Source organism: Xiphophorus hellerii, chromosome 9 (assembly GCF_003331165.1).
Source record: "Xiphophorus hellerii strain 12219 chromosome 9, Xiphophorus_hellerii-4.1, whole genome shotgun sequence".
Lineage (NCBI taxonomy): Eukaryota > Metazoa > Chordata > Actinopteri > Cyprinodontiformes > Poeciliidae > Xiphophorus > Xiphophorus hellerii.
In genome coordinates, this window is record NC_045680.1 from 31,795,413 (window position 1) to 31,809,005 (window position 13,593).

Genomic DNA, 13,593 nt, shown 5'->3' on the forward strand with positions numbered 1-13,593 from the left:
AGGTGACTCTGCTGCACTCTAGTGGCGAGAAGCCGTAATGTTGGTTGGTAAGAATCGGAAGGCATTATGGGATATGTAGTTTGTAGTCAATTCGTGCTCAAAAACTATTTTAAGTCAATCAATGGGGCTGTAAAACGGTGGTAGGGGGGAGAGGGCCACATAAAATGACGTAGCGGGCCACATGTGGCCCGCGGGCCTTGAGTTTGACACATGTGCAATAGAGGATCTATCTGCTGCTCATGCAAAACAGTCTATTTTAATCCCATGTGTAATAGTCATTGGGTTAAATCAGTTATATAATGCTGAAAACGCAAGTAGTTGATGTAAAAATATTCAAGGCTTTTATTTTGAAATTTTCAGTATGCTTCATTTCAAAGGGCCAAACTAATCCCATGTGTAACAGTGCTTTGGATGAAAAAGTCAAATAAAGCCAAAAAGAGCAATTACATGATGTAAAAATATTCAAGGCTTTTATTTTGAAATTATTATTATGCTCCATTTTAAAGTTCCGAACTAATCCCATGTGTAACAGTGCTTTGGATAAAAAAGTCAAATAAAGCCAAAAAGAGCAATTACCTGATGTAAAAATATTCAGGGCTTTTATTGTGAAATTTTCAATATGCTTAATTTTAAAGTTCCAAACTAATCCCACGTGTAACAGTTACTGAGTTAAATCAGTTATATACAGCCCATAGCAGCAATTAGTTCTAAAGGCCAGTTCAGTCCTGATCTGTTTCAACTGAGCGGTCCACTATAGATAGAACTACAGCGATGCGTATTTGTAGTCCAAACCAGCAGCCAATAGCCTCTTGAGATCCGTTGCTATGGCAAATAATGGTCTCAGCAGGGTGTGAGCTCTGAGCTCTGAGCTCTCAAACACACAATTGTGTGTTTGAGCAAACACGTTTTACTGACAAAAAGCATTGGAAACAAATCCTTCCTGGTCGGGAACCGTAATACATATTCGAAAAGCGTTTGGAGCGTATGAGAGGTCAATGTGTCTTCTGCGATAGTCCCGAGATTCATATCTGTACCTCACTCAGAGCATTTACAGCGATGAGAGAAAGAAATGTTGTGCCCAGATCTGAAATTCTATTCAAATACATGGGAGAGAGCCTCAGACAGCCTCAGAAAATCCTGTCGCATGACTTTGCTCTGAAGCACCGTGACAGAAAACCGTACGGTCTAGATAAATTTCGAAAAGATTTTACCGGAGCAGACAGGCGTATCAATGTCAGGACCGATTTTGATACTAATCGTGCGATATTTGTGGCCGTGATGGCGATTTCAAAAATGATTTGGGTTGAAAAAGTTGTCTTGATCTCTCACTCTAATCAGCGAGAGAAGCACTCTAACTTTAGGAAAAATGAGAAACTTTGGGTCGCTTAGAGGCAAATTGTGGACAAACCGTAACTGGTATCGACGAGCCGTCTTCACTTTCGAAGAGATCACAGACGTATCTACAAAATGAAATTTGAATGGCATTTCTAGGTGAATTTGTGACGACACAGAAAATCCTCAAAAATAGGGTATTTCCAGGATTTTTCCCATTGACTTATAATGGGGTTTTTTTCGTAGTTTTTTGCGAATTATGTCACCATGTTCATCCCGAATCCCACCAAAAGTAATAGCTGGAATGGCGTGAATTTTCTGCAGGTTTTGATACCTCTTTTGTAGGTGTGCACGCAGCGGTATGAGCCGCATTAACGGTTACGGAAGAAAAATAAAGAAGAAGAAAGAAACACTTTCTCCGACAATAGTAATAGGTTCCTGCCATTGCTTTGCATGGCAGGCCCCAACTAAATCATGTTTAACTGATAAAAACTAAGATCTAATTGAAATGCACAAAAAGTCACAACAAAATAAAATTGAACTATAATGAAAAACCCAAACAGGAAATGTTTTAGTAAATAAAATATTTATAACAGCAGTTTTTCCGCTGAAGCCGTTAACCTGCAGCTGCACGAAGTTCAGAAACGAGGCGTTCATGGACCGGCACGCGTTTAGTGGTTTCTGTGAGGCGTTTAGGGACCGGCGTAAAGCGTTCATGATGAGGCTCTCGGTTCTGATGCCGGACTGATCGGATCTGGGCTGTGAAACGTTCGAAGTGGTCGTCCTCTCTCTCGTTTTTTAAATCGCTCTGTTTTTACTTTTCCTCCAATCGATCTGCTGCGTCAGCACTTCCTGTTGGGTCCATCCGGTTCCTGGAACCGTAGATTCCCATTCCCAGCCAGGATTTGAACCCAGAACCTTTCTGCTGCCAGGCAGCCTGGATAGCAGCTGAACAGAACAGAATTCAACTTTACTGCCACAAAGCAGCGAAATGCAGTTTGCATCCAGCCAGAAATTTAGCAAGAGAATAAAAATCTATATTCCAAATGTTTTTCAAACTGAGTTTATACAGTTTATGATGCTGATGTGCTGCAGCTGCTCCATGTCAGTAATTGGTGAAGAAATTAAGGTTTTTTTTTTTTTTCCATTTTTTCCTCCGAAGAGTTTTTCGGCGCTAGCGGCTCGTATTTTTTCACAGTAGGCAGACAGGAAGGAGGGTGAGGAGAGGGGGGGAAGACATGCGGTAAAGGTCGTCGGGACCGGGAGTCGAACCCGCGACGTCCGCGTCGAGGACTAAGGCCTCCAAACGTGGGGCGTGCTAACCCCCTACGCCACCACAGCACGCCCCAGAAATTAAGGTTTTGCAACACAAAGTCGGTTTAGTTTTGACGAAAACATCCTTTAAAAACTCTTCAGTTTGTTTTCAGCACAAAGGAAACACACTTAGCCCGTTGTCATGGCAACAGCCTGATGGAAAACATGAAACATGTTCCTGTAGCTGGAGAAGAAAAAACCTGACAGGTGGCTGAAACAGCCATGACCAACTCAGTCATCTCTGACCAATCAGGACGCAGCGGCTCACTGAGCGCGCTCAGTCCAAACGATGAGTCAGAGCGGACAGGAAGCCGACCTTTAGGGTTCCTTCTTTACACTTCCAGGTCAGCAACAGAAATCCTCCAAACATCCAGACCCAGGTCAGGCGTCCATGTTGAGCAGGTATCATGTTGGGTCCATCAGAACCGTTGGCGCCTCCTGTAGGTCCGCTGACGTGTCTCCGCTCTTCATCAGCGTCTGCTGACTCATCCCGCCTCCTGCTTCGTCTCAACGACTCTGTCAAAATAAGCCCGGCTGACTGTCAGGCGGTTCTGATACAGAACCGGCTGCCGGGCCTCAGGGTGACTCAGCAGAACAGCAGAACTGAGTCACACAAAGTGGAGGCCAAATTTCTGCCTGAGGCAAAATAATCCTGAAGGCCGAAACGCTCTGGTCCAAAATATCAACTCAAACAGGGAACTTTCTATGAAACTCTCATAGAAAGTTTGTGGTAAACTGTGTTTACACAACACACGTCTATATTATACATTATATATATATATATATATATATATATATATATATATATATATATATAATCTCATAAAGGAGACCAACAGTCCTTACATGAAGAACTGTGTTATTAAATATTTCTGAACAGGTTGAGATTATAAATGATGCCCAGAATCTGAAGATTTCTAATTGAAACAGATTCTTAAAGGATTTTTTTAATGAATGAACTTTCCATCAGTTACTGGACTAGTTAACATAAAACACACCAACACAGATGTTTGCATTTGATCAAAATACTTTCTTTATTCTGCAACAGAATCCAAGATGGCGGCGCTGCACTGCTGCCCGAGTTAAAACCAATTCAGAATTTACAAACTTCTGCAACCGAAACAAGAAACCAAAGTGAAACTGGAGCGAAAACAGGAGAAAACGCCGAGAGCCGTTCAGGAATAAAAAACTTCAGCAGATAAAGAACAGTTCAGATTTTTAACCGTCGACTTTCTCTGCGGTTCAATTTGCTCGTAATTCAGTTCAGATCAGAAAACACCAAAAACAGACAAATAGTTGTTTTCCAAAGACATCTATTAAACATTTTCTTTTTTTTTTTTTTTTTTACACATAAAACAACAGTCAAGTACCAAAGATGCATGCTGGATCTGTAAAAGGGGAACGAACGGGACGGGCGTCATGTACAGTTTTAAAAATCAGCTTTTCTCTTAATCTGTGATATTTGTCGTCGGCGGCGGCGCCGGGTGGTAAGAACGCGACACGACTGAGAATCAAACCCCTTCAAACCGTCGCTGCAAATAAAACTTTGCAGTTCTGCTGAGAGGAAACGCCGCTGTAACAGTCCTGCGATGGTGGAGCGCCGGAACGTGTCGGCGACCGGATCCGACCCAAAGGCCGCCTCGGTTCCCCGACACGTTCCAGACAAAAGTCGAGTTTTCCAGAAAGTGGAAACTTCAACCAAACAGTCGAAGAAAAGTAAACTTGGTAAAACTGATTGTTTTGGTTTGATGCATGAACTTCCTGTTTGCTTTTAGCGCCATGAGGGAAAAAGTCGTCCTGATGGGTGGAGCCTCATGCACGAAACCCCGCCTCCCTGACGGAGGAACATCGCAATCTGGAGAGAAACGTCGGGAAATCATCCGGCAGAAACTGTAACTGTAAGTCCTGATGGTAAAAACTGGATCTGAACTAAAGTTTACTTCAATTTACCAATTTTTAGTAAATCATTAAATAGATGATTTGTTTATAAACTGACTTTTATTTTGAATTTATTGGAGCTGTTTCTATGATGGAATAATAACCAGGTCAAAAAATATACAAAAGTCGATGAGAGAATAAATCACATGAATTAATTTGCAATATTATGAGAAATTATTCTATTATGTAAAAGTCGTAGTAATGCGACAAGCTTGAAATAAATGTGAAATAACAGAATGAATCGCGTAACGTCGTCATATTCTGAAAAATTATACTGTGAATAAAATTATAATGTGTGGCAAACATGAAATACGACAAAGTTTGAAAGTAATCAGTCCAAGAATAAATAGTGAAAATTAAGTTGTATTACACAAAGTTGTAATAATATGCAAATAAAGTCATAATACGCGAATAATGTGCAATAGTCAAACTACCAGAGTAAAACTACTTACATAATGAGACGTGAATAAATTCGTAAAACCTTATAACTTCTCACCATTATATCTTTTCTCTTAATTACTTTTGTTCGCCTGACTGTAACTCCATCATATTTCAGCTAATAACTTGAAAATTACAGGCGGTGCATTTATTACAGGCCAAGTTTTAAAAAATAAAACGTGAAAAACTAAAAGGAATCCAACATTAGATGGACAGACTCAGGTTTTATTGTTTCCATGAATTTTGATGAAACAAATGACATTTTTTCCACCAGGCTTTATTAATAACCAGATTCTGGACTTTTTAAACTTGTTTTTCTGCAGGATGATTTTCCCAAAAGGATTCCTGCGTTTTGTGCAAACAGACGGATCCGCTGGTCGTTTTCTGAAATCCTGACACAGAACAGATTTTCATGGCGATCCACAAACTGAACGCTTTTTTTCTTTTTACATCTGGAATGTAAACAAACCAGGATTTTACAGATTCTTCCTGATGCAACAAAAAATCATTTCCAAGTGGCAAAAGCAAATAAATCCTCTGATGAACTAAAATCTTTGGTTTAAATGTTCCAGGGATGAAAATCGAGCTTCCAGCAGTAAATATAGATCTATATCTGTAGATCAGACATCACAGGGAGACGTGTGCAGCTCCATCCGGGAAACCAGAAACTCAGACTACTCTGCTTAAAACTTTAATAAACTCTCATAGAAACACATTCAGCACTTCAAGTAGTTCCCATGGAGACGGTGAAGAGGTCAGAGGTCACAACAAACTGACCGGATCGGAACTGGACCCAAAAAACAAAAAACCCTGATTCGCTTCGTTTTCCCGCTGCTGGCTCGAAAACACCTGAGGGGGGCGACCTCCCGACCCGACCCGGTCCAGTCCGACCTGGTGGCACCTGCAGAGGTCAGTCAGTGTGTGGTGGGTGAACACGGATCAGAACCCGTCTCTGTACATTCAAACGGGTTCAGAGAACCGGAGCGGAGGGAAACGGTGCAGCAGAACCGCGTCGGTACTTTGTGCTGCTGGAGTTCTGCCTGGTCCGGTCCGGAGTTCTGTCAGCTTCACTCAGCATGAAATAAATAAACATTCACAGTTCAGCTCCTTTGCCGTGGTTCTGAAGAGCGGTGCGGCCCGACCCGGTTCTGACCCGCCTGCCGGGCCCAAACGGGAACAGCTTCACCACGGATGGCTTTCAGCTCCAGACGGGTCCAAACACACACACACACACACACACCTGTGGCTTTTTGTGGACTCACTGCAGACGGGGGGAGGAGCCAGCAGACCCAGTCATCAGCCAATCAGAGAGCCAGAAGCTCCACAGGAAGGAGGCGCCGCAAAATCAGCTCAAACGGCCCAGTTAAAGTTTGAAATGTTAAATTAGTTTTAATTAATTCATGGAACTTTAAACATGCAGAAAATATTTGAACCATAAATAGAAAAATTTCACTTTAATGCTCAAAATTAATTTAGTTTTTTCTTTAGGGGAAAATTTTCTGCTCTGTGTTGCAGTTTTTAACTTAACCACTAGATGTCAGTACATTTCTATGGAAACGATTTGCCAGAGCTTGGAAATAAATCTAATTATTTTTAATTAGATTTATATCTAAACTCAAATATTGTGTGTAAGAAGAAAGGTTGGAACAATAAAACAAGTTCTGCATATTTTAATAAGGAAATAAAACTCATTTTGTTAAATGAGGTAAAATCGTTTCATTCTAAAGTTTTAAATCTCATGAAAACATTTTCTGGTTTATTCGACATTCTGCTGCTGAATTCATTTCCAGCTCTGTCTATTAAATTCTTCGGTTCTGATTGTTTTGTTTAATCTAAATTTTTAATTTCTCTTCATGTTGGATCAAAATGTTTCTGCTCAGGATTCAGAAACAAAAACATTTTAAATTTCAAAAAATTGCTGTTTAAATTCAGTTTTTAATCTAAAATCAGGTGGATTAAGACGGTAAAGTGTAAGAATCGGCTTCCAGCTGCTGCTCAGAACCGGAACCGGAGTGAATAAACAGCTGAAGAACTTTCTGAATGGTTTTAATTTACAGTAAATGAATAATATTTTTGTTGCAGGGCGTTTTTGATCAGGCTTTAGAAAGGACGCCTCCTGTGGACCTGATGAAGCCCAGACCTGTGGCCCCGCCCCCAACATGGCGGCCCGGCAGCCCCAATGTTTCCAGACGGAGTCGATCGGGTCGGCGTTGAACCTGAAACGTTTCTTCTCTTCACATTCACTTCCTGTGCAAATCAAGCAGTCTAGATGTAGAGCGCCGCCCGGGAACTTCTAGTGAAAATAGATCTAGTCCCGCCCCCTGGGTTCACCTGCAGAGGGGGGGCGCGGGGGCGTGGACGGGGTGGGCGAGGCGCACGTTGAGCGCGTCGTTGTGCTGCACCAGCGAGGTGAGGCGGTAGTGGAGGACCAGCTCCTTCAGGCTGCCGTACAGGAAGTACGGCTCGGCGAAGCCGAAGCCGCGCGGCGTGCTGTAGATGACGCAGTGCTTCACCGCGCCCGACGCCCTGCAGGGACGACACGGGGGTAAACCACCAAACTACAGACAGGAGGAAATTGGTCGGGTTCTGGAGGATCTGGGGCAAACTGTTTCAGATTCTGCACCAGTAAGGTCTGGACTTTGACTAGGCCATTGCAGCTCCTTAGTTTTTCCTGTCCTGTTTCAGGTTTAGAGCCGAAACAAGTTGAATAATTTGGATTCCTTGATTACTAAAGAATCTGGATCATCCGTTCAGCGCTCTGCATTCTGGGACAGAAGGTTGCTAGGCAACACTTCCACTGGGACGGGTTCATTTTATTTAATTATATCGATTTTAAAGAGCTAAAAATTTTAATGCAATTAAAAAATGTTTTTATTTTATTTTGTATTTTACATTTGGAGGTTCCAGTGTTACATGTTTCTGGTACGACCATAAATCTGACGCACAGCTACATCGCAGTGAAGCTGCTTCTAGACCATCTGATTGGACGCTGCACAAGACTGTTGTTGTGTTCAAGTTGTGCTAAGAGAAGTTAGCTTATCAGCAAAGCTATGCTAGCCTAAAGTAGCATCTCAATGCTAATCATGTAGCAGCTAATGCTAATGTCCTGAAAATCTTTGCTCCAAATTCACTGATGAAGAACAGACAGATCCAACCCTCTGCCCCACTACGGTAACTATGGTAACCATGGTAGTTTAGGTAAGCTAGCTGCTCCAGAACGAGACCCTCCCTTATTGGTTCGCGGCGCCCTGGGTGTGTGGCGTACTCACACCACAGAGCAGGCGTAGCAGCCCTTCTTGCTGCTCTCCCGGATCAGGAAGGTTCCGTCCGGCTTCCCGCCCAGCAGCTCCTCTGCCTGCGTCCGGCTCACGTCTCCTACGAACCAGCTCTTCTCGTCGTAGTGAGGCAGGCTCTCCTCTTCCTCGCCGCCTCTGCAGCCACAGAAACACACAGTGAGAACGCCGCGCCGCAAACATGGCCGCTTCGGGCCGAGGCGGACACTCACTCGGCGGCGGCGTCGTTCTGTATGCCGAGCCAGTCGTTGATTCGTTTCTGCCGGACTCCTTTATGGTTCAGCCAGCTGGAGGAGGAGAAGAGGAACGTCTGATTACAGAGGAAGACCCGGTCTAGAAACACAAAGTTTTCATATTTATATGACTGAGTTTCTATAAGTAGAACCGTCTCTGCTGGAACTCACTGAAAAACCGACTGCTGCAGCCAAATCAGCTTAAATCTGGCTAGCTGTTAGCAAGCCTTTAGAAATAAAGTGACCCAAATCCTGTTCCTACTGCGGAAAATGTAATTAAATGTGAACGGGTCAGTTGAAAACAATATTTTAAATAATAAGTAACAATGTTACTTTGAACAAAATCAAACTGATGTCAGAAGTTTGTGGACTGTTGCGTTGATGCAACCGAGTATCTTTGAATAATTAGAGATAATATCAGTCAAGATAATATTGATTATCTTGGCCATCATAACATGTGATTCACCAGAATCCAAAGTGGGCAAGAGGACATGACAGGGCTGAAAATGCTGGTCAGAAATGGAGCAGAAACGATGTGGACCTGAATGCTGTCAGATTCTGAATCTCTGTTTTGTCCCCACAAAATGCTTTTAAATGTCCAAGTAGGGAACTGGTTTGTTATGTTTCTAAACTTTGCCGACTTCCTCCTACAGTCACAAAGCTCAGTTTTCCAGACAGGAAGCAGCGGTGCGCCTGCTGCCTACTTACACCAGGTGCTGGTCGCGGATCTTGCGCAGCTGGATGAGGTCGGGCTTCAGGCTGTTCATCTTCTTGTCCGTCTCGCGGTTCTCCGTGGCCTGCGTCTTCAGGTCCTGCTCCAAACGCACCTTGCTGTCGTGGATCTCCCCCAGGCGGGACTTGAGCTTCTCGAAGTTGACCAGGATGCGCTCCATGTCCTTGCCGCCGCTGCAGCGGCTGCAGCGCTCCACGCAGTCCTGGCTGCAGCGCTCCTGCGTCTGGCACTGCTCCTCGAAGATCTTGATGGTCTCGTTGAAGGCCTCGATGGCCGTGCGCTTCATCTGGATCTCCTAGGAGGTCAGGAGGTCAGGAGAAGGTTGGGGGCAGCAGAACAACGTGAAGCGATGTCATGCTGGTTGGAAACCAGGAAGTTTACCTGGGAGGTCTTGGTGAATTCCTCGTACAGCCGGTCGTACTCTTTGCTCTTCTCCTGATACTGGCTGTGATATTCCTGCAGCTTTTTCCCCACAGCGTCAATGTTGTCCTCCTTCACCAGCTGGTCCTGGTCAGAAGATGGAGGGACAAGTTTAAGGTCAAACATTTACTTCAAACTCAAAGCTGGGCAGCACAGAACCAAACCACATCTGTTAAAGACACTCAATGAGCCGACGCTACAGCCCCTGGGAGGCAGGGTGGGAAACCCCTGGCCTTCACTGCTTTAAGACTTAAATTACTGCAGTTCAGCAACAGCCTGTTAACCTACGGAAGAATGATCCTGCCAAAATTAGCAGTAAACAGAAATGATTGGATGGCTTGATAAAGTAATTAATTTACCAATAATGCTGCCAAAAAATGAGAATTTTCCTCTGATTTTACTGTAAAGTGCCTCATTCAACACTTTTCACTCCTTTTTTCACATTTTTTCCCCACTTAGCCACTTTTTGTAATAATATTTCATCTTTGTATTTTCAACTTATTCAAGTTTTTAAAAATACAGAATGTGGAACTTTGAGAAAATAAATGTAATAAAATCCACATTATTTGGACAAAGTAGGAACACAAAAAGATTGAAATTAAACTGTAAAATTAAATAGTGATTATATAAAAACTGCTGCAGTTTGGACAGAAACAGGAGAAATTCATCTAAACCTTCTGTCAGTGAGCTGCAGTCTGTTACCCAGCATGCACCTCACCTGCTGGAAGCGGGACACCGGGTAGGTGAGGCGAACGTCCAGCTTGGTGTTGTACTGGGCCAGTGACTGGTGCCGGTAATGGCCGATGAGCTCCACCACGGAGCTGAAGGTCAGCGGCTCAGAGAAGCCGAACTTCCCGTCTCGGTGGTAGATCTTAATCAGCTTGTTGTTGCCTCCCTTCCTGAACAGAACCAGAACCAGAGCAGAGGGTGAGCCGGGTCTGAACCAGAACCAGAGCAGATCCGACCGGGAGGTCTGGGCGGCGCCGGCGTACCTCAGGGTCAGGGTGTAGTCCCCCTGCATCTTGGTGGAGGCGTCCCGCACCAGGAAGGTCCCGTCCGGCGTGTCCCTCAGCTTCTCGTTCACCTCCTCCCTGTAACCATGGCAACAGGCCGATCAGACAAACAGAACCAAGCAGAACCCCAGGAAGCCAACGCAGCCGCCCCCTGGTGGCCGAACCTCCAGCTGACTAGCTGGATTATTGGATTATTGTTGTGATTATTATGGGATGTTCTGTATATAAAGTCATTCATCAGCAGATCTCAGACGCATGATGAATGTACTGCCGGGATCCCTGAGGTGTACGGAGCGCCAAGAGGGACAAAATTAAACAAATACACAAATGTGCCATTAAATGTCTCAGGATATAATCAACAGTAAAGTTTCCTCCAGAAAACTAGTTAAGCCCAGTGAGGCGCCTGGAGGCGATCCAGGGGTTTGTAGTTAAAGATGTTATGTTGACACAGAGTTTCTTTCCCCCAGTGTGTTACAAGTCTGGCTGCACGCCAAGCTTTAAAAAAACAACACACACACATATATATAAATTTTTTTAAATGCATTTAATCCAGATCATAAGCGTTTCTGTTGCTCTCAGTGTTTCATTGGTGGAGATTTATTCCTAAAATATAAGTTTATAGCTGATGTTTTCAAAGCAGGGAGAGCGGACCAATCACAGAGCTGGCTCCTCTGCGCATTGCCTGAAGTTTACTTCAGCGCGGATCGCGCCCGCCTCCTCAAGCTGGACTCAGGCTGACCTGCTGATATTTTCATCAACCCCCTGTGAGGAATCATGTTTCTTTCCAGAACTCCACATCAAGGTGAGAGTTTGTAGTCACTTTCAGAGGAGCGTTGGAGAGGTGAGAATGATTTATTTTTGTGAACAAAGAATTATGCAGCATTTACATCTCAACATGCAGCCCAGCATGTGGCGCTGTCTGCGCTGTAAAGACAGAGTTTAATGTGATGCTGTGAGTTTAATCTTTGAGTTTGAGCTGTTTGTTCACAAAGATAAATCATTCTCATCGCTCCATCAACCCGTACCTCTGAAAGCGACTACAAGTTATTCCTGCGGTTCATTGAGCTGCACAACCAGAGCTAACACGGCGGTTTAAATGTAGATTCTCCAGAGAAACTTGATTCCTCACAGGGGGTTGATGAAAATATCCATACAGGTCAGCCTGAGTCCAGTTTGAGTGAAAGGAGGCGAAAGCGACAGCGGCAGCGCACAGAGGCGCCAGCTCTGTGATTGGTCCGCTCTCGAGACTTTAAAAACATCAACTATAAACTTATATTTTAGGGATAAATCTTCTCCACCAATGAAACGCTGAGAGCAACAGAAATCCAGCTTAAAATAAAAAATAAAATAAAGCGATTTTTTTTCTTTCAATTATTCATTTTTCTAAAAACAAAAAACAAGAAACGCTTAGACTGGTGGGGAGGCAAGTACAGCTTGGTGGGCCGCCAGGCTTATAATACGCTGGGGGAAACTCTGCAATTATATATAATTAATCACTTTTATCCAATAAATTCATCAAAAATACATATAATTTTATATATTTATTTTTAAAAAGAGTGAAATAATTTTATGCATTTTTAAAGCAGTTGCCAGGTTGCCAATAGGGGGCGCCAGTTTGTGGTGCTGTCATTTTGGGGTCACAGGTTGAAAAGTTTGGGAACTCCTGCTGTGCACTGCAAAAACACAAAACCCTACCAAGTATTTCTAGTTTCTAGTGCTAATATCTTAGTAAACTGAAAATAAGACAAAACTAATTTAAAAGTAAGTTTAGTTTTCTGCAAGAAATAGGAGATTTTTTAAAGTCCATAATCACTAAATAAATAATTAATAAAAATAGTCCCAATGTACTGGTTCCACCAGCACCATGTTATATGTGGAGGCCTGATGCTGAAATCACCATAGCAACCATCAGTAGCAGCAATTAAAACAGATCATTTTGTTCCCGTGATTCAAAGAGCTGAGAGAAACCAGAACATTGTTCCAGACGCGAGAGCTGAGGCGGATCTACCTGGATATGTCTCCCCAGTACCACTCTGCTTCCTGCAGCGAGTCGCCATCGTCACCTCTGACCCCGGAAGAAGACGACGCCTGGAGTTTGATTGGCTTTGGAGGAAGAGCTGAGAGAGAGAGAGGGCGAGCGATGAGACACCTGGGAGCAACATGGGAGGAAATCAGCAACTTCATCACAATATCTTATATTGATTTGCTTCGATGACGATATAGTGTTATCCCAGGAGATGATTTTGATTCCGTCTGCCATCAATATGACGCAATAATCAACCAATCAATATATCAACTTATAGAAACAACTGAAACATGATTTGATAAATAAATGCTTGTAGCTCTGCTCCATTTTCCTGGAACCCTTTAAAAGAAACTTCCAGATTGACTGAATTTATCTCATTTAAAGCTTTTACTTCCTAACCAAAAGTTCTTGAAATCGAAAATACTAAAAATTGGATTTTTAGTTGGGGTGTGCCGATCGATCAGCCACCGATCATAATCGGGCGATTTCCGTGAAAAAGTGTTTACCGACAGTGACGGGTAATCGCCGATCACTGTGACGGGTAGTAGTCGATCACTGTGACGGGTAGTAGTCGATCACTGTGACGGGTAGTAGTCGATCACTGTGACGGGTAGTAGTCGATCACTGTGACGGGTAGTAGTCGATCACTGTGACGGGTAGTAGTCGATCACTGTGACGGGTAGTAGTCGATCACTGTGACGGGTAGTAGTCGATCACTGTGGCGGGTAGTAGTCGATCACTGTGACGGGTAGTAGTCGATCACTGTGGCGGGTAGTAGTCGATCACTGTGACGGGTAGTAGTCGATCACTGTGACGGGTAGTAGTCGATCACTGTGATGGGTAGTAGTCGATC

At 43.6% G+C, this 13,593-nt stretch overlaps 1 protein-coding gene across 5 annotated transcripts in view; it reads right to left on the reverse strand.

Moving 5' to 3' along the window:
- Positions 1–3,655: 3,655 nt before the first annotated feature.
- Positions 3,656–13,593, reverse strand: part of LOC116725779 (phosphatidylinositol 3-kinase regulatory subunit gamma-like) — a 57,850-nt gene continuing 47,912 nt past the window's right edge. For all 5 annotated transcript variants that reach the window (XM_032572151.1, XM_032572150.1, XM_032572154.1 and 2 more), the window contains 8 exons: positions 12,723–12,831; positions 10,694–10,792; positions 10,420–10,600; positions 9,663–9,788; positions 9,257–9,576; positions 8,528–8,602; positions 8,292–8,453; positions 3,656–7,548 (listed from right to left, as the gene is read on the reverse strand). In XM_032572151.1, coding sequence (XP_032428042.1) covers positions 7,350–7,548; positions 8,292–8,453; positions 8,528–8,602; positions 9,257–9,576; positions 9,663–9,788; positions 10,420–10,600; positions 10,694–10,792; positions 12,723–12,831 — 1,271 coding nt within the window. In that variant the 3' untranslated portion in view covers positions 3,656–7,349. The remainder of the gene's footprint in view (positions 7,549–8,291; positions 8,454–8,527; positions 8,603–9,256; positions 9,577–9,662; positions 9,789–10,419; positions 10,601–10,693; positions 10,793–12,722; positions 12,832–13,593) is intronic.